The 27,963-nt window shown below is 42.8% G+C and overlaps 1 protein-coding gene across 1 annotated transcript in view; it reads left to right on the top strand.

Annotated features, from left to right (window-relative positions):
- Nucleotides 1-21,682, top strand: part of GNPAT (glyceronephosphate O-acyltransferase) — a 32,974-nt gene extending 11,292 nt beyond the window's left edge. The window contains exons 3-16 of the mRNA XM_065922314.1: nt 3,976-4,152; nt 6,068-6,197; nt 9,171-9,298; nt 9,611-9,686; nt 9,953-10,104; nt 10,223-10,353; nt 11,808-12,031; nt 14,237-14,479; nt 16,178-16,257; nt 17,098-17,238; nt 17,506-17,605; nt 17,827-17,920; nt 18,535-18,596; nt 21,364-21,682. Of these exons, the coding sequence (XP_065778386.1) occupies nt 3,976-4,152; nt 6,068-6,197; nt 9,171-9,298; nt 9,611-9,686; nt 9,953-10,104; nt 10,223-10,353; nt 11,808-12,031; nt 14,237-14,479; nt 16,178-16,257; nt 17,098-17,238; nt 17,506-17,605; nt 17,827-17,920; nt 18,535-18,596; nt 21,364-21,407 (1,782 nt within the window). The 3' untranslated portion in view covers nt 21,408-21,682. The remainder of the gene's footprint in view (nt 1-3,975; nt 4,153-6,067; nt 6,198-9,170; nt 9,299-9,610; nt 9,687-9,952; nt 10,105-10,222; nt 10,354-11,807; nt 12,032-14,236; nt 14,480-16,177; nt 16,258-17,097; nt 17,239-17,505; nt 17,606-17,826; nt 17,921-18,534; nt 18,597-21,363) is intronic.
- Nucleotides 21,683-27,963: the final 6,281 nt, after the last annotated feature.

Here is a 27,963-nt window from a genome sequence, read left to right as displayed (position 1 = left end):
GTTAGTTGCTCAAACCAAAAATCTGGATGCCGTCTTCCACTTCTGACCTTGCTCTCATACACTGGCAGTCACTGAGAGCTGCTGATGTGCTCTCCTGAAAATAGCACTTGTCTATTTTCTTTCCATGTCTGCTGCCCCTTCTCCGCCTCGGGCTCCCTTTGTCTCACTGGGTGTGGTGGCAGGATGTGATCACGTCTGCATTTAGGAGACTGCTCAGGTTTGTGCGATGGAGAATGAACTGGAAAGGGACAGCACTGGGCACAAGCAGTGGGAAAACTGGCTTCTTTAGGTTTCCAGGAAGAGGGCTCTATAGGGACGGCATGTCTGTTGGGCACATGAAAAGCCCAGCTGCACAGAATAGGAGACCAGGTCACTCTCTGCTTCTCTGGTTTCCTCCAGTACCTCGAGGAAGTCATTCCTCCTGAACAAACAAACCTGTTAAGTTGTGTTCTTCATCTATTCACATCCTTCCTGTCTCCAGGGGTCTTGTCTTTGTACTCCCCAGCGTTCTTTGCTGGCTCAAACCGGCATGTACATTACCTATCTGGAGGAAGGCCCCCTCCTTTCCATGTATTCTTTCTTTTAAATCTCCAGTTCTCCTTTCCTTCTTATCCTGACTCTTAGAAGTATAGGCTGCCCTCTTCAGTTCAGTTCAGTCACTCAGTCATGTCCGACTCTTTGCAACCCCATGGACTGCAGCACGCCAGGTCTCCCTGTCCATCACCAATTCCCGTAACTTACTCAAACTCATATTCATTGAGTCAGTGATGCCATCCACCATCTCATACTCTGTCATCCCCTTCTCTTCCAGCCTTCAATTTTTCCCAGCATTAGTGTCTTTTCCAATGAGTCAGTTCTTTGCATCAGATGGCCAAAGTATTGGAGTTTCAGCTTCAGCATCAGTCCTTCCAATGAATATTCAGGACTGATTTCCTTGAGGATGGACTGGTTGGATCTCCCTGCAGTCCAAGGGACTCTCAAGAGTCTCCTCCAACACCACAGTTCAAAAGCATCAATTTTTCGGCGCTCCACTTTCTGTATAGTCCAGCTCTCACATTCATACATGACCACCGGAAAAACCACAGCTTTGACTAGATGGACCTTTGTTGGCAAAGTAACATCTCTGCTTTTTAATATGCTGTCTGGCTTGGTCATAACTTTCCTTCCAAGGAGCAAGCATCTTTTAATTTCATGGCTGCAGTCACCATCTGCAGTGATTTCGGAGTCCCAAAAAATAAAGTCTGACACTGCTTCCACTGTTTCCCCATCTATTTCCCATGAAGTGATGGGAGCAGATGCCCTCTTCACACCCCAGTTTCAGAAGTTTACTTGCTGAAATCCATCCAGTGAACGTTACTGTGGGTCTCCAAGTACCCCGATCCCGGGCCCATTCAGTCTGCGCTCTGTCAGCTATTACCGTGTCAGTGTTGTGGGACACTCTTCTTCAGGCGATCTTACCCTGACACCTGGGACATCACACAGATGGTCTCTTACATCTTCCTTGTTAACCTCTTCTATATGTTTTTACATCTGCCAGTGTGTCTCAGGATTGAATCTTAGCAGCCTTTCTCTTCCTCTCTACAGTCTCCCTGATCGATTTTATCCATTCTCATCATTTCAGTTTTCATCTATAGTCTGATGATATCCAAACAATATCTCTACCCTTGGCTAGATTATTGACATTCAGAATTTTATCTCCAACAGCCCTGTTCCCCGCTGGATATATAATTTCTGTGTCTCAGAAATACCTCAGAATCAGTATATCTGCCTTGTTAACCCCTGCACTGTCCCTACTACTCATTCTTTTGCCTAAAGCTGAGCGTCACACTGCCGTTACCCTTGTCTTCAGCACCCATTATTGCCTTTGTTTGGGGCTCTTTTGTCTCTGGCCTGAACTATCTTGATAGTTTTCCAAGTGTCCTCCTTTTCCTAGACTCATTTCCTGAAATCCATTGCCACCAAATCTTTGAGTCCTCCTTTTTTCTCTTTTTCTCATTCTGCCTTTCTAATTCTTCCTAACTAGCCTTTGCTAGGATTACTGGCTGAATTATGTCACCAGTAACTGTAATTCTCACATACCGCAGTCTGCCGTCCGGATGGCCCGGGATCTGCGTCAGTGTAGCGCTCTGTTTATGTCCCCAGGTCCCTGGCTGCTCCTGGGAGGATGGACAAGAGTTGTGCACATCAGTTATCTCCAGACTTGAGATCCCCTCTACATCAGTCCTTTCCCGTCCCCTAAATGTGCCAAACCTTAAGCTCTTATTAGACTCTACCCTTCTTGCCATTAACAAACAATCATATTTTTACTTTGGAATAATGACAAATACTAGAAATTATTTTCCTCAGATTCCTGTTCCTTATCTTCAGGTATGTCTGTATCTGCACCCGCTTCCTGTGTGCTTCAGTCTGGGCTCAGCGACAAGGGCTCTGTTCTCCAGGGCAAGGCGAGCACACGTTAATCTTTTCTGAGACTGCTAGCAGACATCCTCTCCCTGTCTCTGGCTTCAGCCTTTCTTTCTCTGTTGATTCTTCCCTTAATCTGACAACAGATCCAAGGCCACCAAGCTTTACACTTAAAAATAGTTAAAATGGTAAATTTCATGTTATTTTATTTTATCATAGTTTTTAAAATAGAATGATGATATAAAGACAAAAAAACAGATCTAAGGCTTTTCCAAGACTGGAAACATTTTTGCTGTAACTGTTGCCCTCCCTATTCTCATGCAGACTTTTCAGTTATTCACTCTATGGCCACTGTCTTCACTTCCCCACCGCCTGTTCATTCCATCTTCGGTCTGTTTATATTCAGTGTAGGTTTTGTTCTGATCATATCACTAAACCTTTCTTGCTTCATCACTTTTCTGAGTAGAAGGATAAGCTCTGAGTAAAATAAGGGAGTACTGGGCAAGAGGAAGCAGTTTATCTTGACCCCACATTCTTGGGCCGGTTGAACTAGCTCCTCGAAAGCTCAGATACAGGGACTTCCTGCCGATCCAGTGCTTAAGACTTTGCCAGCCAGTGCAGCAGCTACGATCCCTGGTCGAGGACTTAAGATCCCACATGCCTCACAGCCAAAAACCAGAACATAAAACAAAAGTAATATTGTAACAAATTGATGAAGACTTTAAAAATGGTCTCCATTAAAAAAAAATCTTAAAACGTTAGAGAAAACCTGAGATATGAGCTAAGTAGAGGATAATTATACATTTGTGAAAGTACTAAATGCCACTGACTTATTTCCTTTGATACGGCAATTTGTATGTTAAATTCACCTCAGTTTTTTTCAAAAAGTGAAACTCCTTCACTGCATGTGACTGGGGAGATTGGGGCTCTAACATCCCATCCTCGTCTTTAAGAGCATTCTCCTTTAGTAGGAACAAATATTATTTATTACATAGATTTCACTCTTTTTCAAAGTGCTTGTTTAGGGGGAGGTTAAAGGAACAGATTAGGCTTCCTTGCAGACAGAAGCTGTGACTTGTTTGTCCCCAGGCACTTGGCAGTCCCAGCACACAGCCAACATTTTGTTCTCTGTACAGAAAGATGTGGCCTGCCATATGAATGAAGAGCATTCCATTGTGAGGTCATGAATTTCACTAATTATCCTTTGATAGTTCAGAGATTTTTGTACCAGTGTCCTGCATATCTGACACAGTGAGTGGTTATTTCAATAGAATCTTACATTTTCACCTTGTATGTTGTTGCCTTGTAATAGCACTAAGCAATTAGACAAAGAGGTACAGTAATCTACTGAAAGTAACTACTTTCAAAGTGTATGTTCTCAGACACTAGATTTTGAGCAGCAACTTAGAGAATTTGGTTATAAGCTTAAATCATTTCCATTTAAATTAAGAACAAAACATCCCATTTCTGAGTTATGTAACGTTAGTCCATTTGGAACTGGTCCTACTGATTTGAGCAAAAAGAATTTGGACTCCCCCCCCCCCAGAAATTTATCCCTGCTTTCCCTTTTAGCTTTCCAAGGAATCCCTTCAACCTGTCGAGGTCCTTCGAGAGGAAGCCTGTGAAATCCTGGATGAAATGAGCCACAAGCTGCGGCTAGGAGCCATTCGGTTTTTTGCCTTTACCCTGAGTAAAATATTTAAACAGATTTTCTCAAAAGTGCGTGTAAATGAAGAAGGGATTCAGAAAGTGAGTATTGCTTGTTAAAAAACAATCTCTTCTTCAACCCCTCACAGTTTCTTCAACTCAAAGGCGTCTCACTTTGCATTGGATGAGCAGCTCCTGGTTATCAAGCAGTATCCAGCCTGAGCATAAAACAGCTCTGCCTCTCTGATGGATGTTTCTCCCTCTTCCTTTCAGACCTGCAGGCTTCAGACAAACAGACTTAGTCACTTACATACGGACTTGACAGACTAAGCTAATGTCAGATGTTCACTGAGTAGCAAGAGAATTTCTGTGTATGTTTCACTGAGGTTCCACAACATTTCATTTTCTTGTTACTCACACACCTTTCTGGCGTGTTTTTCCTATAAACAGAGACATTCTCTTGTGTAATTATCAAAAGAAGCAAATTAACATTGACACCACGCTGGTAATACAGATCCTATTCATGTTTCACTAGCTGTCCCAGCTCTGTCACATACAGGCAAGGAAAGCCCTACATCGTATGTCACAATCAGCTTCCATATCTGTTTGGAGTTTTTTAATCTAGAACAATTCCGTAGTCTTTGTGTTTCATGGTACTGCTTTTGAAGGAAACGGACCAGGTGTGCTGCCCCTTGATCCGTGTTGGAGCTCTTCTCTCAGTCAGGCAAAGGCCGTGTCCTTCTCAGTGTCTCAGCCCGTGAGCGGGTGGCCTCTGTTTGCCCGTTTCTGGTACTGTTCACATTTGTCAGGTGCTCACCACTCTCTGCCACGTGTCTCCACTGTAGAGTTACTCTGTTCCCTTGTCATTAATACATGTCTTGGGGAGTGCTTCAGGTTCCTGTCTGTCATCATACTTTCCTCTGTTAGTTTTTAATACCCATTGATGATTTTTGCTTGAATCCAGTTATTACTCTTACGATTGCCAAATGCTGATTTTTCTAATTCCATCACTGATATCATTTAATACTTTATTTTTTTCTGGAAATAAGAGCTTTCTCTATGAAGATAATTTTTCCATTTCTGTTTTTAATACATTTTTAAAATTAACTTGGAAACTCTTAACTTCATTGGCCTTCCTGCTCATGTCTTTTAATGCTGTGTTTTTATTCAGTCATTTACTTTGTTTCCAAGTATTTCTTCTTTTTCCTCCTGTGACTAATTTCTAAATTGCTGACTTACTGTCTGGATCTCTGCAGGAGGGTGTCTGGTACAGTGCTGGGGGCAGGGAATGTTGCTGGCTAGGTTCTAACTGATTACTAACTACCTTACCTCAGTTGATTGTGTACTTAGATTTCAGAAAAAGAGACAGTATGTTGACACATTGGGTATTTTTGAGGTTGATAGACTGAGAAATGTATTGGGAACTTCAGTTGCATTTGTCCCTACTACCAGGCATCCACTCTCCCCTGAGTCTAGTGTATAAATAGAAAAGTACCATTCATTTTCTTGGTCCTAACAATGTGTAATTTTTTTTTTAAATCTCTGAGAGAGAATCTCTTACTCTCTCTTCCTACAAACCACCGGTCAGTCTAGTACAGCAGCTAATTGTTTACTTCTTAACTCAGACTGACTTCACATTCATTCCCAGCTCCCAGCGAACATTGGTGGCATGACTCTGTCACAACCAAGGAAGCTGAATAAGGCTTAGGCCTTATTTACAAATATGTGTGTGATATTAAACAATGCATGTAAAATGCTTAATTGCTGCTCAACTAATATGTGTTAGTGATCATCACCGTTATTATTATGATCTGTAAATTTTACATTTTTAATATTCTTGCATTATGTAAGATTATTTAGCTAGAACTCAGAAATAAGTTTTGTGTATGTGATCAGAGAGGCAGAAAAACATTGTTAGTGTTCCCTCTGTAGCACATTCTTCCCCTTTCTGAAATAAGATACAGGTTTAATAAGAATGAAAGCTGAAAGTGTTCCAAGTGTAATCTTTGTTTTAAAGCTACAGCGAGCCATCCAGGAGTATCCAGTTGTCCTGCTGCCCAGTCATCGGAGCTACATCGACTTTCTGATGTTGTCTTTCCTTCTGTACAACTATGACTTACCTGTGCCGGTCATAGCAGCAGGAATGGGTATGCTTCGGTCTTCTACTTTCCTTTTTTATTTTGGTTGTAAAAATTAAAGCGTTCACTGGAACAATTTTAACAATTCCAAGGAAGTTGAAGAAAATGATGAAAATATAATAGCCTCTCCCTCCTTCCTTCCAGTTCCAGGTGTAATAGTTGGATTATGTCCTCTGTATTGTGCTCTACTGGCCTGAACAGACATAAGCAAGCATATGTGCACATAGGGCTTTTGGTTTAGGTTGAAAAGGGAGATTAAACTACCCTACTGTTGTTGTTTTTTATTTGCTAGTGCATCAATGGTTATCTCTATAGGTCAATAAATAGATCTAAACTCTTTTTTAAAAAAGTAAAAAAAAATTTTTAATCTAAAGGGACTTCCATGGCGGTCTGTTAATTAAGACTTCACATTTCTAATGTAGGCGATGCGGGTTCAGTCGCTGGTCAGGGAACTAAGATCCCACATGCTGTGCAGTGCGGCCATAAAATAAAAAATATTTTAAATCTTAAAAAAAAAAAGAGGTCTAAACTCTTTTTACTATTTTTCAATTGTGGTAAAATGCACAAAACATAAAATTTGCCATCTTCATGATTTTTCAGTGCACAGTTCAGTGACATAACGCTCACACTGTTGTACTACAACCCATCCACAGAAGTCTTTTCATCTTGCAAAAATGAATTTCTGTCTTCATTTAACACTTAATCTCTCATTCTATTCTCCCTGCAGCCCCTGGCAATCACTATTCTGTTAATGCTTTCTATCTTTACAAATCTGACTACTCCACTACCTTCTGTGAGTGGAATTTACACAGAATTTGTCCTCTGTTGCCAGCCTGTTTCACGCAGCATAGTGTCCTCAAGGTTCATCCATATTGTAGTGTCTGTTAGAGTTTTCTTTTTTTTTTAAGGCTAAATAATACTCCAGTGTCGTCTTTTTCAGTTGCCAAGTCATGTCCACCTCTTTGCAACCCCGTGGACTACAGCACGCCAGGCTTTCCCATCCTTCACTACCTCCCACTGTTTTATATATACCATATTTTGTTTATTCACTCATCTATCCCTGGACACTTGGGATGCTTCCACTTTGTGGCTGTTGTGAATAGTGCTGTAGTGAGTGTAGATGGATAAATACCTGTTTGAGTCTCTGCTTTCAGTTCTTCCAGGTATATAGCCAGAAGTAGAATTGCTGGGTTAGATGGTAATTTTATTTTTAATTTTTTGAGGAACTGCCGTTTTCTTTTCTGTAGTGGCTGCACCCCAACAGTGCACGCAAGTTCAATTTCTCCACATCCAACCAACACTTATTATTTTCTGGTTTTTTAAATTTTTTTGTTTTTGTTAATAATAGTCTTCCTAATGGGTTTGAAGTGATATCTCATCATGAATTTGATTTGTATTTCCCTGGTAATTAGTTATGTTAAGCATCTTTTCATGTGCTTGTTGGCCAGTTCTATATCCTCTTCAGAGGAGTATTTACGTCCTTTGGATTGTTTATTTTCTTTGTTGATGAGTTGTAGGAGTTCTTTATATATTCTGGATATTAACCCCTTATCAGAGATGTGATTGTAAATATTTCATCCCTTTTCACCCTGTTGATTGTATCCTTTGATGAGCAGAAGCTTTTCATTTTGATTTACGGTCAGCCATGTCTATTCACAAGTTCTGTATTCATGGATTTAACCGGCCGTAGATCAAAAATATTTGGAATAAAATCTCCAGAAAGTTCCAAAAAGCAATAATTGAACTTGGCCGTTCACTGGAAACTATTTGCATATCATTTACAGTATCGTTATAACTATTTACAAGCAGCTGTATTAAGAATTATAAGTAATCTGGAGCTGATTTAAAGTGTACGAAGGTGTGCTAGGTGTGCAGTGGTTTCATTTCCTTCTCCAGGGGATCTTCCTGACCCAGGGATCAAACCTGGGTCTCCTGCATTGCAGGCGGATTCTTTACCACCGAGCCATCTGGATTCAATCATACACCTTTGTTAATAAACCCAGGTGGCACTGTGGTCAAGAATCTGCCTGCCAGAGCAGGAGACTAAAGAGATATGAGTTTGATCCCTGGGCCGGGATGATCCCCTGGAGGAGGAAATGGCAACCCACTCTAGTATTCTTGCCTGGAAAATTCTGTGGACAGAGGAGCCTGGTGAGCTACAGTGCATGAGGTCACAAAGAGTCAGACACGAGTGAGCACTAACAGTAAAACAAAAACTGCCAGGAACCTAAGCACTTGAAAAGCATTTCCATCTATGTAAATGTGTGAGAAAGTTATTTGAAAATTAGGAAAAAATGAAAAGAACTTTTTAAAAACTGATGGTGAACTCTTTCTTTTCATTCTTGACTTTTCTTTTTTAATCTGTGCTTCTAAAGGAATATCAATATTTTTACCTGATGGGTAGAAAGGAAAGGAGAGAGTGAGCTAGTTTGGCCTACCTGTCCAGAGCATGAAGGATGTGTTGATCTGTCATCAAGGCCAGGCTTCCCAGGTGGCTCTGTGGGTAAAGAATCTGCCTGCCAATGCAGGAAACACAGGAGATGCTGGTTTGATCCCCTGGAGGAGGGCGTGGCATCCCACTCCAGTATTCTTTCCTGGAGAATCCCATGGACAGAGGAACCTGGCCAGCTACAGTCCATGGTGTCTTAAAGAGTTGGACACAAATAACTGAGTACTCGCTCACGTCATTGAGGTCAGCAGCAGTACTGACTGAAAAGGTTGGCATGATGCCATAGTGACGGCTGCCGCCCCTGTCTATAGCTGGTCTGGTTGTAGATGCAGAGGTGCATGGGAAGGAGGGTGCACAAGGTAACCCCCCTACCAGCACCTGCCCACCGAGGCCATTCTTTCCCATAATCCCATTAGATGTTTCTTAAGATGAGGAGTGTCTTACATACATGAAACCTATCTTAGAATTTGACTTGAGATATTTATAGGAAGTTGCATTCTGTGGATAAATACTAACCAGCCTTTCTCTGGTAGACTTCCTGGGAATGAAGATGATTGGCGAGCTGCTGCGGATGTCAGGGGCTTTCTTCATGCGGCGTACCTTTGGCGGCAATAAACTCTACTGGGCCGTGTTCTCCGAATATGTGAAAACCATGTTACGGGTAAATGCAGATAACTACCCAGTGCTTTCAAGCTGTGCTTCCTTTTCACTGACATTTGCTGTAAGGCCTTATTTAAATTCTTAACTTCTGAGTGGACCATGTAGCTGTTTCTTTCGGCTCGAGGAATGTACGTAACCTCAGCAATCTGTTTACTCTGCGTGGCTCCCTTGTTTAAGTTTCACTGTGAGCAGTGTTTGCTCAGAGGGCTGGGGAGGGAACGTGGGAAAAGGAATCAAAAGAAGCATTTATTACTTTGAGAGTAGGCAACGGGTTTTGTGTTTTGTTTTGTTTGTTTGTGTTTTCTCTTTAAAGAATGGTTATGCTCCTGTTGAATTTTTCCTCGAAGGGACAAGAAGCCGCACTGCCAAGACATTGACTCCAAAATTTGGTAGGTTCCTTACAGATTGAAGGAAAAATACAAACCCAAAGGCTTCAGGTGTGGTGTCGTCATAGCTGCTTAATAGAACATGACACTTCCTTTTATTTTTTTGCAAGGTATTCTTTACCTTTTAAGTGCAACTGTTTCTTTAAGTTCAACTGTCTATATTATATTTATGGGCTTGGTATATAATGTATACTCTTAGTATCTTCCCACGCCTTTGTTTGCTCTCCTTTTCAATATGTATGAAAAGCTCTTTCTCCCTGTGTTTCCAGGTCTTCTGAATATTGTGATGGAACCATTTTTTAAAAGAGAAGTTTTTGATACCTACCTTGTTCCAATCAGCATCAGTTACGATAGGATATTGGAAGAAACTCTGTATGCATATGAGCTTCTAGGGGTTCCTAAGCCGAAAGAATCTACAACTGTATGTAAAGCTTGATAGCCAAGCTTGACTTTACTGGAATTTATAGAAAGTGCTAGTTTATACATCAACTAATTTCTGGATTTATTCCTATTTTTCCCCCCTGTTGTGACACTCATAGGGATTGTTGAAAGCCAGGAGAATCCTCTCTGAGAAGTTTGGAAACATTCATGTGTACTTTGGAGACCCTGTGTCGCTTCGATCTCTGGCCGCTGGGAGGATGGGTCGGAGCCCGTATAACTTGGTTCCCAGGTGCAAGGCCTGTGTTTTCATAACTGACATAGAAACAAGGACGAAAATCTAAAAGTTGTAAATTGTAATTCTTGAGTTGACCACTTGCAGAACTGAAACTTGCTTTTCTGAGATGATTCCTAGAGAAGAGAAAGCTTCAATTAATCTGTTTTCTAGACAGTTAGCTGCAGTGTGTATATTAAGCATGCCAAGCCAGACAGTGCTAAAACAAACACAAGACCCCATTGCCTGCTCTCAAAGTGACAAATGTTTCTTCTGATTCCTTTTCCCCAGGCTCCCTCCCCAGTAACCTACAAACTTAAAAGCACAAAAAAGAAGAGTGTGTTAACAAGCACATGTATGGGAATTGTTGAGCACTTTTGGTAGGCCAGCCAGAGTATGTACTAAGTATTTTTTTTTTATTCTGGAAAGGAGTGTTTAGTAATAGTGAATGGGAGTGAGTCCCTGTTCTCAAGAAGGTTATGGTTTCTGTTCTCAAGAAGGTTATGGTTTTATGGGCGAGGAAACATGTTAGGCTCTCTCGGGATGCAGCTGCAGTCACGCATTCAAGGGTTTTCTTAGTGCAGAGAGGTACACCTGCGGGAGGAAAGGAGACAGAGCCTGCCCAGCCAGGCCCACATGACTGCAACGTCGTTCGTCGTTTACATGCAGTGCCAGTGGGCCCGCGGCAGCTCCAGCTTCATTAGCTATCAGAAGCAGATAGTTAGCTTTTTGTAGCCACAGGCTTTCACTCTTTCGGTCTCAAAGTAGCCAATTTTATCCATTACCAGGGAGTTCTCATTGGCTACAGCTTTCACATTATTTTGTGGGTTATTATGTGACTGCTGTCAGGTCATATGCATATCCTTGGTCCAGCCAGCTCTGAGTAGGTTCCTGATATCATCCAGTGCAGTGTTTAGTGATCCAGGCATGAGGAGTGTGTCAGGTGAGGACCCTGGCAACACCGGACAGGTGCCCTGAAACTTCTCAGAAGGACGTTGTGGCAGTCAGGCCCACTGTACAGCCTGGCAATGCAGACATGAGCAGTTGACAACAGAACGTATATCCTATCATAACCTGATTGGTATGTTCTACAAGAGACACGTTCAAAATACTATGGATTTGAACGAGGCATAATAGTTCAGTCCACTGGAGGAGGCATCAGTTTTCACAAAAGAAGTGATCTATCCCACTTACAAAGCAGCAGAAGTGTTGTTTGTTTGTTTGTTTTGGCCTGGAATCAGGGATAATAGCTTGAGTATTTTTAATCACCTGTCAGGAGCATACTCTCAAGGTGAACAAACAGATCACACTTTAGTAAAGTGCAGGTATGTTTTTTCAGTGTGGCCTTAGAGAATTCAGTTGGCATAAAGCATGAGAGTCCTCTAAAGGGACTATCTTCTCCCATTCCCTTCTCCTCTCACATTGTCTAAGTAGCAGAACTGTGATTGCTTGTTCTGTATTCTTCCTTTTAGATATATTCCTCAGAAACAGTCAGAGGAGATGCACACCTTTGTCACTGAAGTTGCCTATAAAATGCAGCTTCTCCAAATTCAAAACCTGGTCCTAAACCCATGGCCGCTAATAGTTGCTGTCCTGCTTCAAAACCAGCCATCCATGGACTTTGATGCCCTGTTGGAAAAAACCTTATGGCTGAAAGGCTTAACCCAGGCCTTTGGGGGATTTCTTACTTGGCCTGGTATGTATGTGGGACATACGTGGTGAGAATGCTTGCTCTTTTTATTTATTAAATTTGGAAAACTTATAGCCTAAACATGAAAAAAACCCATATAGGACTTTGAGCAAAGCATTGCTCAGAGAAAGAAAGCTTAGTCTGTTTTTATACTATAGGACATTGACCAGGACATTGACCATAGCTTGTTGATTACTTGAGAATAATTGACTATATGTCATGTCTCACTGTAGACTCCAAGTAGATAGAGGACTAGAGCACCCTCCTTTGTATCTAGTAGAGTGGGGATAAATAATGACTCTGCACTCCACATATTCTTCCCACTACGCCCACATTATATTTGCAACCCACTGCCTTACTGGACGGTAAGGATTAAAGGGCTAGTCTTGCAGGACTGTACACAATTCTCTGATAATAACAACTTTGTAAAAACCTCATTGGAGTTGTGAATACTATGCTCAGAGTTTGGAATATATATGACAGTAGTTAGCTTAAGTTACTTTCAATCTCTTTGATTTAAAATTATAGAGACTGCAATTGAAAATGCAATCTTTGGGGGGGGCCACAACCCATAACATATGGGATCTTAGTTCCCAACCAAGGATCAAACCTGTGCCCCTACATTGGAAACGCAGAGTTTTAACCACTGGACCTCTAGGGAAGTCGCAAAATGCAGTCTTTTTAAGACTATCTAATTATATATAGTCAAATACTTTACTGTTCACTCATTAAACCTGGGAAGTACCAGGGGTACAAAGATGAACAAGATGTAAACCCTGTTCTGGATAGAAGGCAGGATGGGTGGTGATGTGTAAACTAGTAGTTTGTTGAAATAAAGACAGAGAGCTATGTTCAGACTGCTGAGGATTAGAGAATAGTGCGTGGGAAAGGGCCCACCGTGACAGCTGTAGTTGTCATTAATACAAAGTGAGAGTTGGTTGGTAAGTTCCAGAAGTCAGGCACCAGAAGTGATCAAACACAGTTTCTAATTTACAACGTGGTGTGTATATTTGGTTCCTTTTTCACGTTTTTACCCAGATTATTTCATATTCTTAAGCATTCTCATGTCTAGGCTATGATATGCATGTTATTATATTATATATTTAAAACAAATCATGTTGTATTATATATATAGTGTCACGCACTGTATCAGTACCATGAGCAACCTGAGACAAGGCAGATTAGTCCAGAGTGGATGTGATTGTGTCTGGAAGGACAAACTTCACCTCCCACTTGTCCCTTCCATGAAGCATTAGCAGAACCTGTTGTCCCACTTGAATGGAGTGCCTCCTTTACACACCTGTCAGCCAGCTCTTTGTCTCAGGGTTACAATAAAATTAGTTCCCTTATCAAGAATATTGTTAAATATCTCCATCTCTTTTATCGTGCTTTTAATTCTGACTCCTCAGCTGTCTGTTGGCCCGTGGAGTGTCAGGTGCTGACTCGCCAGAAATTGTTATGAACCCACTTCTTCAGTTACCTCTGATACAGGAAAACCAGAAAAGTCTCCTTGGTGTCCCTCTGTACTCAGGGAGACGTGAAGCTTGGAGGGTGCCTGTGCGGGTTGCCCTTTGGTTTACCTCCAAAGTTGTAAAGTGATATTCTTGCCATCCTGGAATTTAGGTGTATAGCATATCTTTTTTTTAAAAAAAAAATTATTTATTTATTTTGGCTGCACTGGGTCTTAGTTGAGGCTGCAGGTTTAATTGAGCTGTGGCATATGGGATTTTAGTTCCCTGACCAGGGTTGAACCCACTTTAGAAGGGTAGAACCACCCATCAGAAGGCATGGTCTTAATACCTTAACCCCTCCCTCCCCAGGGAAGTCCCTAGCATGTCTTCTTGTCTTAGTATTCTTAGATTCACATATGTAATTTTCTTGTCATGTAACTTGCTATTACAAAAATGTGATTCCTGAGAAAGTGTTGGCTTTCAAAACGGGAGTTGATGTGCATTTCAGAATGGCTAACAGAGTTGGGGTAGATGAAAAAGTATGTTATATGTCCTTAAAAAGAGTTGATTTATGATATACTGCTTTTAAAATATCCTTCACATGTAGTATCATTGCCTCATTTGGTAGGGTCTAAAACCAGTACCTGCACTTCACAATAAATGTGTCAGTTCACTAGCGTTAATTCATACTGGGGGTAAGACGCCCAGCAGTGATCCAGCCCATTTCTTTGCCATTTACCTGAGTGAATTGCCTGTGTAGATAACGAACCTGCCGAAGAAGTTATCCAGTCCAGCATTCTTCTGCATTCCAACATCGCCACCCTTGTCAAAGATCGGGTGATTCTGAAAGTGGAGTGCAGAGACTCGGAACTGGTGGATGGACTCATGTTCCAGCATATCACCCTCTTCATGTGCTTGGCATACAGGAACCAACTGCTCAACGTTTTTGTCCGTCCATCCTTAGTCGCTGTGGCATTGCAGATGACACCTGGGTTCAGGAAAGGTAACTTTCGGTACTGTGGTCTCGAAATCTGGAAGAGACCTGGCCATTCATTCCCACGGAGGGAGCAACGTTTGAAGCTTTAAATGCCGTGCCATGCGTATGCAGCCCACACACCAGCAAGGGAAGGGCCTGTTCTCAGAATTAGTCAGGTGTTTCCTCCTAAATACATGGCTAGCTGCCTAGAACTCGGGAATTGCAAAGGACCTAAAAAAATCATCAAATCTAAACAACTCCTTTTATAAATAAGGAACAGTAGGCCTAGAAATTTCTGATTACTTAAGGGAATGGGACGAGAGTACAGTTCTCTATTTCCTGGTCTGCGCTTTCTCTGATGTCACTTCCTTCAGCTGACAGAAGCAGATGGCCTGGGTGAACAGTCCCAGCGGTGTGTGAGTGCTCATATACAGGAGCGTGCTGGTCGCACCGAGGAGTGTAATAACAAGTGAAACCGTTTTTTTCACAGAAACCTGTAGTCAGGGCCAGGGGTTTTCTACACAAGGCTGCACTGTAGAATTTTTGGAGGCTGAGTTCCTTCCCGGAAGGCTTCTGATTCAGTTGGTTGTTTTTGTGTTTGTCATTCAAAGCTCTGTAGATCATTTTAAGGAAAAGTCAGAGTGGAGGTACACTGGGCTCAGCCGCAGACCTTTAGCCTTGGAAGGAAATGTCATTTTGTGAATGAGGAAACTGGGGCCCAGAGAGGTCAGACAACTTAGCTCAGGACAAAGGAAACTCAAACCCTGATCCTAGTTCTCCCTGAAGCTTCTCACGTTGGGATTCATCCACAACTGAGGGGCACATACTTAGTCTTCCAGAGTATTTCAGTGTGAACACCCTGAAATTGGAGGCAACTGTTTGTGTCCGTATGGAGGTATATTTTTCTGATGAGAAAAGTCATGCCAGAAAGATGAAGGTCTGTAGCTGATGGGCCAGGAAGACCCACACATCTGAGGGGTAAGACAATAGTTTCTAGTGCTGTGTGCCAGTGTGTTCTAGTGCCAAAGATAGGGTAGAGACATCAGCAGATGTTCATGTGGAAGGGAATGGAGGAAGCCATTCCTCTCCTTCTCTGCTAGGAAACCACGCACAGGTGAAGTGAAGTGCCCTGGCGTCTAAGGCCACTTGCTCATTTCCACACTGACTGATTAGAAGCCTGCTTATAATTCAGCTTCAACCATTGAAATCATGCTAAACTGTAGTTTACTTGTGGGTAAAATTTATAGTTTATAGCTTCCTTCCCTGGGAGCTCTGCTGGTAAAGAATCCTCCTGCAATGCAGGAGACCTGGGTTCGATCCCTGGGTAGGAAGATCCCCTAGAGGGAGGGCATGGCAACCCTCTCCAGTATTCTTGCCTGGAGAATCCCCATGGACAGAGGAGCCCAGCAGGCTACAGTTCATGGGGTCACAAAGAGTTAGACACAACTGAGCGACTAAGCACACAGCATAGCTTCCTTGCCCCTGCTATATGAACAATATGCCTTTAAAATACTACATTTTGAGCTTCAAGAGGGACAGGACATGTGTATACCTATGGCTGCTTCATGGCAGAAACCAAAGCTATTGTAAAGCAATTATTCTTCAATTAAAAATAATAAATTAAAAAAAATAAAATACTACGTTTTGGAGTATCATGGACTTCTTGGTACTCCCTGAATGTTTAAAAAGCTGAGTTGTAATTTTATGTAATGAATTTATTTCCAGAGGATGTCTACAGTTGCTTTCGCTTCCTATGCAGTGTTTTTTCAGATGAATTCATCTTTCTTCCAGGAAATGCACTAAAGGTAAATCCTTAACTGCAGAAAAGCTGTGTGTTTGTGGTGTGAATTCTGAAAATATTAGGCTGGGATTCACAGGTGTGTCTTCCCTTCCTTCAAGGCTACGTGTAGCAGAACAAAAGAGAAACATGGACACTCACAGTTCAACAAACTCTCTTTTAATTCTTCACATTTAATCAATAATTTTGGGATTATTTGGTGAAAGGAACCAAATCGTTGAACCGTTCGTGCAGCCACTGTAAAAATAACTAATAACCAACTATTCTGTTAGAAAATTTACTAATCAGGACACGTTTTCCAGCACATCTTACTTGAATGAATAGTGTCTTTGGCTTAGAGATTGGAGAACAGTGGTGTTGCCCGGTGGTGTGGACAGCTGGTGAAGGATCGGGCCCCCAGAGCTGGACTGCTGGCTGGCTGGGGTGGGAGCAGCACTGAGGGTGGGTCTGAGGGACACAGGTTTCATTCAGTAGGAAATGAGGGCAGCCATTTTGAGCATAACATGATTCTCAGTGTTTTTCGGACTTGCCACATGCACTTTGTTTAAATGTGAGGAGAGTATGGCTATGTACAAAGTGAAACTTCTTTCTGTCACCCAGGTAGTGACCCCTGAGGCTTATCAGGCTTTCAGTGTTTACTGCATTTGAGGATCAACATTCCGAGTGTCGAAACAGTGCTGCTCTGGCTCCTAACAACCACAACCGTGGGTCTGGGAAGGGCTGCAGAATTAGCTAGTGTTTTTCTTGTTTCGAGCATGCGTGGCTGCACACCCTGAGCCCGGCAGTGGATCATTGACCTGAATTATAAATTTGTGGATGAATTCTGTCTTTTTCTCTCCCCTTCCAGGACTTTGAAGAAGGCTGTTACTTGCTTTGTAAGAGTGAGGCCATACAAGTGATGACAAGGGACATCCTAGTTACAGAAAAAGGAAATACTGTGTTAGAGTTTTTAATAGGGCTCTTTAAACCTTTTGTGGAATCTTATCAGGTGTGTAAATCTTTTGCAAGTTCTCCTTCATCCTCCCATAACAAATATAACTGAGACTTTCCTATCCTGTACTCATTTCTGGTCTGAAGACCAAGTGTCTTCCCCAAGTGAATGGTAGAACTTTTTTTTGGAAGGGGAGGGGTCTTTATTCTGCTGTAGAGAAGCAGAATAAAATTAAGAGGGTCAGTGTAAAATTTTCATTGTTCTATTGTAGTTGGCTGCCCTTTTTCACTTTCTGTTCCTCTTATCCCCCCTCTTAAAAATCAGATAATTTGCAAATACCTCTTGAATGAAGAAGAAGACTACTTCACTGAGAAACAGTACTTCATAAGAGTTAGAAAATTCACAAGTCAGCTTCTTGATCAAGGTGAGTCATAAGCCTGTAGGCAGTGATTTCTGTCAGCTGAGAACAGACAGTAGGTTGCTTACCCCCCATGCCTCTGTTCTAGGTGCCTCACAGTGTAGCAATGTGTTATCCTCCATCCCTCTGTTCTAGGGCCTCACAGTGTTATGATGTGTTATCCTCCATCCCTCTGTTCTAGGGCCTCACAGTGTAATGATGTGTTATCCTCCATCCCTCTGTTCTAGGGGCCTCACAGTGTTATGATGTGCTATCCTCCGATGTACAGAAGAATGCCTTAGCAGCCTTTGTGAGGCTCGGTGTGTTGGAGAAGAAGAAGGTGTAAGTAACGGAGCACGATGCCCAGGGTGGGCTCAGGGTGCAGCGACCACTCAGAACAGTTGAGCACCAAGTCCATAGAGAGAACTGTGGAAACGCATGTGATCTAGGAAACATCACATCATGCTTCACTTTTGCATGTCCTGTGTAGGAAGTCACTCTGCATTACCATGCAGATTTTATGTGGCTATGAATAAAAATTATATTGAGGCAAAGAAAAAATTTGCTTTAGGCCAGCATTTTGGCTTTGACCTAATGATTGAAATTTATAGGTTAATTCTGGAGTAGAAAATGGCAACCCACTCCATTATTGCCTGAAATATTCCCTGGTCAGAGGAACCTAGTGGGCGCAGTCCATGGGGTGCAAAGAATTGGACACAACTGAGTGATTGAGTACACGTGCACATGTATTGGTTAATTATAAGAAAATCCGGGTGTTGGGCATGTCGCGCGTGTGTGTGTGTATTCCTACATATATATTAATATACACACAACTTTCAACTATTTAAAACTAGCCTTGAGGACGACTATTTAAACATATTGTTACTATATAAAAAATGATGTTGTCTTTTCATCCTAATTTATGCAGTAAGAAAGCTTATCACTTTTTCTCCTAGAAATAATGATTATATATTTAGCGTGAATGAACCTGCCACAACAAAGTTAGAAGAAATGCTTGGTAAGTACCATTTAATAAAATGTGATGGGTTTTCACGTTGCATTTAGCAACATATAGTAAAACAAGAAAGTACGGCACTAAATAATTTATCAAAATGAACAGCAGTCGAGCTTTAATACACACAGAGAACTATTTTTGTTTTTTTTTTTTTTTATATTCATAGATAAGCCTTATTTCAATGTCTACATAAAAATGAGTTGATGTTAATTAGGAAAAAGTTTTTCCAAAGGGGTTAAAATTTATCAACAACAGAATTTGGTCCTTCCCTTTAGGCAAAGAACTATTTCTATCATCTAGAGTTTTCTCAAGGAACTAAGGAGAAAACTAACATAAAACACACCAGGCATAAAATAGGCAGTCTTATACAGCATAAAAATGATCAGCTTCTAACATAACTAATCAGGGTGCATGATCTAGTCCTGGTGACATCAAGAAAATTCCTCTCCTTCTAGTCTTTGGATTCATTAGCTCCAATTTCATTGCCATGGACCTTAGTTTCTTGAACAGGGCCTGAACCCAGGCCCTTAACAATGAAAGCACAGAGTCCTAACCACTGGACTGCCTGGTTAGGACTATAAATAGCCTTATATTTATAGTATGTCTGAAATTTCAGAATACATAACCTTGAAACCTTGAAATTTTGTGGTGATGATGTTCAGTTCCTAAGTCGTGTCTGACTCTGCAACCCATGGATGGCAGCACTCCAGGCGTCCCTGTCTTTCACCATCTCCCAGAGCTTGCTCAAACTCATGTCCATTGAGTCGGTGATGCCTTCCAACCATCTCGTCCTCTGTTGCCCCCTTCTCCTCTTGCCCTCAATCTTTCCTAGTATCAGGGTCTTTTCCAGTGAGTCAACTCTTCACATCAGGTGGCCTGAGTATCGGAGCTTTAGCGTCAGCATCAGTCCTTCCAATGAATATTCAGGGTTGATTTCCTTTAGGATTGACTGGTTTGACCCCCTTACTATCCAAGGGACTCTCAAGAGTCTTCTCCAACACCACAGTTCAAAAAGCATCTGTTCTGCAGCACTCGGCTTTCTTATCGTCCAACTCTCACATCCATGACTTCTGGGAAAACTGTAGCTTTTGACTATGTGGATCTTTGTTAGCAAAGTGACATCTCTGCTTTTTAATATGCTGTCTAGGTTTTTCATAGGTTTTCTTCCAAGAAGCAAGTATCTTTTTTAAAATGTCATAGCTGCAGTCACCGTCCACAGAGGCCACTAAAATTAAGTCTGTCATTGTTTCCATTCTTTGCCTGTCTATTTGCCGTGAAATGATGGGACCAGATACCATGATCTTAGCTTTCTGAATGTTGAGTTTTAAGCCAGCTTTTTCACTCTCCTCTTTCATCTTCATCAAGAGGCTCTTTAGTTCCTCTTCGCTTTCTGTCATTAGAGTGGTATCGTCTGCATATCTGAGGTTGTTGATATTTCTCCCAGCAATCCTGATTCCAGTTGTGCTTCATCCAGCCCAGCATATCGCATGACCTACTCTGTATATAAGTTAAATAAACAGGGTGACAATATACAGCCTTGACATCCTCCTTTCCCAGTTTTGAGCCTGTCTGTTTATTCCATATCTGGTTCTGTTTCTTCTTGACCTGCATACGGGTTTCTCAGGAGGCAGGTAAGTTGGTCCGGTATTCCCATCTCTTTAAGAATTTTCCACAGTTGGTTATGATCCACACAGTCAAAGGCTTTAGCATAGTCAGTGAAGCAAAAGTAGGTGGTTTTTGGAATTCTCTTGCTTTTTCTGTGAGACGATGGGTGTTGGCAATGTGATCTCTGGTTCCTCTGCCTTTTCTAAATCCAGTTTGTACGTCTGGAAGTTCTCAGTTCACATACTGTTGAAGCCTAGCTTGAAGGATTTTGAGCATTACCTTGTGAAATGAACGCAATTGTGTGGTAGTTTGAACATTCTTTGGCATTGCCTTCCTTTGGAATTGGAATGAAAACTGACCTTTTCCAGTCTTGTGGCCACTGATGAGTTTTCCAAATTTGCTGGCATATTGAATGCAGCACTTTAATAGCATCATCTTTTAGGATTTGAAATACCTCAGCTGGAATTCTGTCACCTCTACTAGCTTTGTTCATAGTAATGCTGCTTAAAGCCTACTTGACTTCACACTCTAGGATGTGTGACTCTAGGTGAGTGACCACACCATCATGGTTATCTGGGTGATTAAGACCTTTTTTGTACAGTTCTTTGGTGTGTTTTTGCCACCTCTTATTATCTTCTGCTTCTGTTAGGTCCATACCACTTCTGTCCTTTGTTGTGCCCATCTTTTGCATGATACGTTCCCTTGGTGTCTCTAATTTTCTTGAAGAGATCTCTAGCCTTTCCCATTCCTTTGTTTTCTTCTATTTCTTTGCATTGTTCATTTAAGATGTTTTTCTTTATCTCCCTGCTATTCTTTGGAATTTGGTGAGAGAGGCATAAAGCTAAAACAGACACCAAAACCCTCATTCTGAGGATGATGGAGTTGATTTCTTAATCTCAGAAGGCAACTGTGTGAGTGTGAACATACTAGAACATGCTAGCCTTGAAGTTCAGGAAACGTGGCTGGGGCACAGTGGCCATGCCCATGGCCTCTTTGAGACACTGCTGCTTCTCTTATTAAGGGTGCTACTGTCTCCACTGATCCCTTTTCAGTCTGTAAAACTGCACAAGTGTCATGTGTTTTTCTTTTGCCAGTGCCCAAGCAGTTGTACAAGGAAGAGCAAACTCAGTGCCATTCATGAGCCATCTCTCTGTTTTTACCTCAGGTTGTAAAACACCGGTAGGAAAACCAGCAACTGCGAAGCTTTAATGATTGCCAAATGGTTACGGAAAAATGGGTCATGTTGTTTCTGTCATTCACGGACTCTTATTACAACAAAGAGAGAAGTAAAGGAAGAGACCCGTCTTCTCATCCTTTATAAGGCTTCAAGAACAGTGGACTCAGTACAGAGGGAAAGCCATCAATTTAAGCAGTCAGTGAAATCTCCACAATGGTTAAAAAGACATTTGTGTCCAACCCTGTGTGTGTTTTAAAATAAAACAGGCTTTTGGAAACATGTTTGGAAATACAAAGCCTAGCTTCTATTTCACTAACACTTTCAGTTTATTACATGTATTTAACTGTTTTGTTGACTTCTGAATTAAAAATGCAGCATCAACTCTATAAAGGCTCTGGCTATCAAAACTACTAGAAAGGGCATGTCTTACGCTTCTCATGACTTTAATTCAGGTTACCTCAAACAAGTACGCATTTGACAAAGATATATAATAAAGTAGCTAGCTTCTGTTAAACTTTGCCACCCAGGGGCCTTAATCAGTAAAACTGAATTAGAGAAAGTACATGTGACAAAGAGAAGTTATGAGATGTATCATAAATAGGCTTAACAATTCAAAGGAAGAAAAGTTTGAAATAAGATGGGCAAAAAGCAAAAACCTTGACCGCTCGCCACTTCTGGAAGGGCATTTAAGCTGAGAACTTAGATGAGATCAGCCAGTCCTTGAAATGTGGGGCTGAGGTGACAAAGGAGGGGGCAAGGGGTGAGCGTGCAGAGAGAACTGTGATCAGAATGTCCTGGGATTGGTTCTGAAGGACCTGGAAGGCCAGTGTAACTGAAACAAGAGCCATGGAAAATGAAATTAAAAAGAAAGGCAGGTATATTCATCTGCTTGGGCTACCATAATGAAATACCACAGAGTGGGCAGCTTAAACAGCAGAAATTTGTTTTTTTACAGTTCTGGAGGCTCAAAGTCCAAGACCAAGGTGCCAGCAAGGTAGGTTTCATTCTGAAGCCTCTTTCCTGGGCTTGTAGGAGGCCATCATCTTGGAGTGTGCTCACCTTACCTCTCTATGCGTCTGAAGACAGAACAGTCTCTCTGGTATCTCCTTAGAAGGGCGTTACCCCATCAGACTAGGGCCCCACCCCATTTGCCCAATCTAGCCCTAATTACTGCCAACGGCTCCAGATATGTCACATTGGGAATTAGGGCTTCAATATCTGAATTTCGACCTATGGTGCTGGAGAAGACTGTTGAGAGTCCGTTGGACAGCAGGGAAATCAAACCAGTCAATCCTAAAGGAAATCAATCCTGAACATTCATTGGAGGGACTGATGCTGAATCTCCAATATTTTGGCCACCTGATGTGAAGAGCTGACTCATTGGAAAAGACCCTGATATTAGGAAAGATTGAGGGCAAGAGGAGAAGGGGGCAACAGAGGACGAGATGGTTGGAAGGCATCACTGACTCAATGGACATGAGTTTAAGCAAGCTCTGGAAATGGAGAAGGGCAGAGAAGCCTGGTGTGCTGCAGTCCGTGGGGTCGCAAAGAGTCAGACACAGCTGAGCGACTGGACAACAACAAGCTGAATTTGGGGACCACCATTCAGTCCATAGCAGCAAGGTTCAATTTCTGCAGTGCCTTAGAGACTTCTTATAAAACGTTTGAATAGGAATATAAGTCCCATGGGAAATGCTGAAACGTGGTTTTAGCATTTGGTTGTAGGACTGTCTGTATCCAAATGGCTGGAATGTGCATTTGTTTTCCAGAGACCCAGCTGTTTGTGCTGCACATCCGGATTGGAGAGTCCCTCGCCTAGTCTGTGCGTTGGGGGCAGAGGGGCCCTCTGTGTGGCTCTGCTTGTTGGGAAGCCAGAGAAGATTGCCTGAGAGCGGAGGAGTCAGTTGAACAGTTCTTGGCTTGTATGGATCGGATGGCTTGCCAGCGAAACAGCCTTGAGCTGCTGCCCTCCAGGCAGTCCAGAGCAGTGGGGAGGCTGGGCCCTGGCCAGTCCTCGCTGAGTGGGTGTGCCTTAGAAAGACTCCCCATGCACCCAATCTGGTTACTTGTTTTATCGTGCTAGGTATGTGTTGAAGACTGAGTAAGACGACTTTTATTTACTTTTTGATGTGTTTGTAATGCATTTCCAGTTTGGGGACAAAGCTACTTGGGTGCAAATGGCTGTAGAGTTGTCTCCTGGCCAGTTCTGGCATCAGAGCCAGGCAAGGAAGCCCATAGTGGAGAGTCAGGAAAAGGCGGTATAACCCAGACAGTTGAGGTCTTGCCGTAGGGGCAGCTGTGGGAGGTGAGGGGGTGGGTGGGGCTTTTTCCCCTCTCAGTCTCCTCAGACCCTCCCAAGTCACCCAAGTCAATCTAAAGTCTTAGTCAAAGAACAACGTGCTTCCTATGCTGATGGGGCTTCAAAGTGGGTATCTTGTACCCTGCCCCACATGAGCTCCTGCACACACCTGCAGTTACAAGCCACACTGCTGTCCCTAAACTGCCCCTGCCCCCCATCCCATCTATAAACTGTGGACCTGCCCTTGCTTTGAAGTAAGTAAAAGAAAGACCCATAGCGTCTGGTTTTCCAGGACTGTCTCCCATCCTAACACCACACAACGTAGCGGCCAAGAATGCAGAGTCTGAGGCCCAACTGGCTGTGAAGTCCAGCAACCATACATGAGCCCTGTGTGATTTGCTTAACATCTTAAAGCCTCAACTTCCTTATCCATAAAATGGGGATGATGAGAGTACCACTTGAGTTGTAAGAAATACTGTCAGCAAAATGTTAGATCCAGTCTTTGGCAGTAAGTATAACCTGTTGTCACCGTGACTAATGACTGTGACACACCCTATGTGGCCTCCAGAGTAAATGAGATTGGACGCTTCCAGAGTGGTCAGTACAGCCATAGGCACTTGCATCCCTGACTGACAACCTCAGGAGCCAACCTCAGTCCAGCTCTTTAACCCAAGAGCGTTACATGTGCCTCACTGGGCTGTCTCTCACAGACACCTGCTGTCCTCCAAGGCCAGCTGGGCCATGGTGGAAATCACAGCCTTCCAGATATCCCTTCTTCCTCTCACCAATAGGATCGAATCCTTCAGTGTGGGCTAGAAAACAGATTTTGATGTTTTATTTGACTCCATTCGTATCTTTACTTTTTTGTTTTTCCAGATTAAAGTTATCAACTCTGACAGAAGTATGACTTCCCCTTCAGTAGGTTCAAACACATTTTTTCTAGAGCCCACCCTGGGCTGGTTGCTTTCTAGGCCTGCATATTGCTGTCAACCAGGGGTTTCCCATCACTGGGAAACTGGTACCTTGACATTTTCCTTCACTTTTCTGCACTGGATTCCCCTCTCTCTTGGATCCCATGTCTTTCTTTTTATCTGTTTATTAATTTTAGTGAAGCACATGTTCCAGGGGTATGAGGGATTAGTATTTTAGATTTCACCTGTTTAAAAGTATCTTTCCACAGTCACAGTTGTCTGATGGCTTAGCTGGGTATAGAGTTCTAGGGTAGAGATAATTTTCCTTCAGTGTTTTGAAAAGCATTTCTCCTTTATCTTCTGTTTTCTAAAGTTGATTAGAACATTCTGATCCCTGAATATAAAGTACTTGCTTTCTCAGAAAATCTTTAGGATCTCCCTTCTGAAATTTCAGGTGATGGGCTTTGTTCTCAGTGACTTTCTGTTTGTGGCTCAAGCAAATTTATGATCTTACTGTTCAGGTCAGAAGTCTGAGAGGGAACCTCAGTGGGCTGCCTTCTGAGGCTGTCATGGGTGTACGTTTCCTCACTTTTTCCAACTTCCAAAGACCGCCATAGCTCCTGGCTCCCCTCAAAGCCATGGTGTCCAGCTGAGTCCTCACAGTGCCTCTTCCTGCTTCTCTCTTCTGTCTCTCTCTCTTCCACTTTTTAAAAACATGGTGGTATAATTGAAATGGCATTATATTGGTTTCAGGTGTAAATGTCATAATTCAGCATTTGTATACATTGCAAAATGATCCCCACAATAAGTCCAGTTATTACTCGTCACCAAATATAGTTACAGAATTCTTTTTTCCTGTCATGGGAACTTTTAAGACCTATTCTCAACAACTGTCAAGTATGCAATACAGTATTATTTATTAGAGTCACCATCCTGTACATCACATCCCCAGGACTTAACTCATTTTGTAACTGGAAGCTTGTTCCTTTTGACCCACCCCACCCCCGGATCCATTTCATCCACGTCCAAACCTGCTGCCTCAGGCAACCACCTATCTGTTCTCTATATCCATGAACTCAATTGTTTCTTTTTTTTTCCCTTTAGAATCCACATGTAAGTGAGATTGTATGGTATTTATCTTTTCTTGTGTGACTGACTTCACTTAGCATAATGCCCTCGGGGTCCATCCAGACTGTCATAAATGGCAAGATTTCCTTCCTTTTTTATGACTGAGTAGTATTCTACTGTATATAAATACCACAACTTCTCTATACATTCATTTATTGATGGACATTAAGGTTGCTTTTATGTCTCAGCTATTAAGACTAGGGCTCCCCAGGTGGCGCTAGTGGTAAAGAACTTGCTGCCAATGCAGGAGACATAAGAGACCCTGGTTTGATCCCTGGGTCAGGAAGATCCCCTGGAGGAGGGTATGATAACCTACTCCAGTATCCTTACCTGCAGGACCCCATGGACAGAGGAGCCTGGTGGGCTACAGTTCATGGGGTGGCAAAGAGTCAAACACAAACTGAAGCAACTTAGCACACAACAGGCAAAGTCTTAGCTGCTTCTATGTAGACTCTTGAGGCTTGAAACCTTTGATTTCTTTGGAAACTGAGCCATTAAATACTGAGAACAAAAAGGAAACAATTCCACAAATAACTAATACATAAAAAATTAACTTTCCTTAGAAAGTGTGATTCTTCCCCAGCTGTGTTAAATGGAAATGAAAAAATAAGATTTTCCATCTGTGTCAGTTTGACAAAGTAGAGACAAAGCAACTCATTCAGCTTTCTTTTCCCATGGGAAACTCATAGGTAGAAAGATATCAGTTTCTCCAGGCAAGCCTGTAGGTTAAAGCAGAACACATCTGTATGGTCATAACTAGCTGTATTTATGTGTTAGTGGTTGACGAGTGTTGTCTCAGAGCCACCCGGAGAGCTGGCTGAACATACAGGTTCCCGGGTAACCCCACTAGAGTGGGCTTGGAGTTCCGAGCACAGTGTCTAGGTCGGACTGCTCTAGGAAGGCATGATCTTGGGGCCACTGGGCAGAAGTCAGTCAAGGTCACCCAAGCGGTCAGTTCTCAGGCTGTGATGAGCTGCCCCATGGATGGAGGGGCAGAGCCAGGACTCAGCCAGAGCTGGGATGCAGCAGCTCTGGCAGCAGGTACTCGGGGACAGCAATGATGTGGGTTTCCTATTAATAAAAATGGTGCTCTGGAACAGGAGCACTACTAATTTACTTTCACTGGCCAAAGCAGTATGAACATCTCCGTCTTTCTCCACTGCGCTGGGTCTTTGCTGCACTGGGCTTTCTCTACTTGCATTGTGCGGGTTTCTCGTTGTAGTGGCTTCTCTTCTTGTGGAGCACGGGCTCTAGTGCATGAGTTTAGTTGCTCATATGGAATCTTAGTTCCTGGACCAGGGATTGAACCCAAGTCCCCTGCATTCCAAATGCAGGATTCTTAACCACTGGACCACCAGCCGAGTCCCTACATCTACATTTTCCCAATGGTTTTATTTTCCTTTTTTACCTGTTCATGATGTTTCTTTTGTAGGTTTGGACTAGACTTCTTCAGAAGTGCATTAAAGAATATGAAATTAGAAAAACCTAATCCCTGCAGGTCAGGAGAGCTGGACCACATATGCTCTTCTGCAGGTTTCCAGCCTGCACCAGTGCTGACACGTGGGGACAGGACCAGGCCACAGTCTTGCCTCCCGTAGGTGGGTCTTCTGGGCACCCATTCAGGCTGCTGCCACCTGCCCCTTAAAGATAAACAGTGATCACAACAGCTAACGTGCATTAAGCACTTGCTGTGTGCCGGGCACCGTCTTAAATCCCTTACATGTGTTCACTGATTTACTCCTGCAGACAGCAGGCTGCATGTTACTCTACCTCCACCATATGGCTGCCCAGACAGACAGGTTAAATAACCCACCCAGATTCACACAGCAAGAAAGTTGGAACTAACTGTCAAGCAGTCATTTTACCGTGGAGCTGTCCCTGGGAGCCGGCTGTGCACAAAAGCAGAGATGGCTGTGCGGGATCACAGGAGAGGCTCCACTTCCAAGGAGAAAGTAGGGGAAAGAGCGCCTTCCCAGGGGAAGAAAGACCAGCTGTTCCTGCAAATCCTGGTCCTCACGAAGGGGACAGCCAAGGAAGGCAGGCAGGCTGGGCTGAGGGCCCGCAGAGACTCTGGCCTTTCTGCCCCAGGACTGGGGAGAGGGCTGGGAAGGGCAGCTGGGGCAGTGGTGCTAGTGGGGCCACATTCTCATCACTGGCCCCTGCTTCGTGGTGTCCAGAAAGCTGGAGGGATAGCACGCCCTCCTGTCCGCATAGGCATGGCCCTGGCACGGCCCTGGGGCCTGTTCCCAG

Source organism: Muntiacus reevesi, chromosome 2 (genome assembly GCF_963930625.1).
Source record: "Muntiacus reevesi chromosome 2, mMunRee1.1, whole genome shotgun sequence".
Taxonomy (NCBI): domain Eukaryota; kingdom Metazoa; phylum Chordata; class Mammalia; order Artiodactyla; family Cervidae; genus Muntiacus; species Muntiacus reevesi.
The sequence above is the reverse complement of the archived record's forward strand: the minus strand, read 5'-3'. Positions and strand labels throughout refer to the sequence as shown.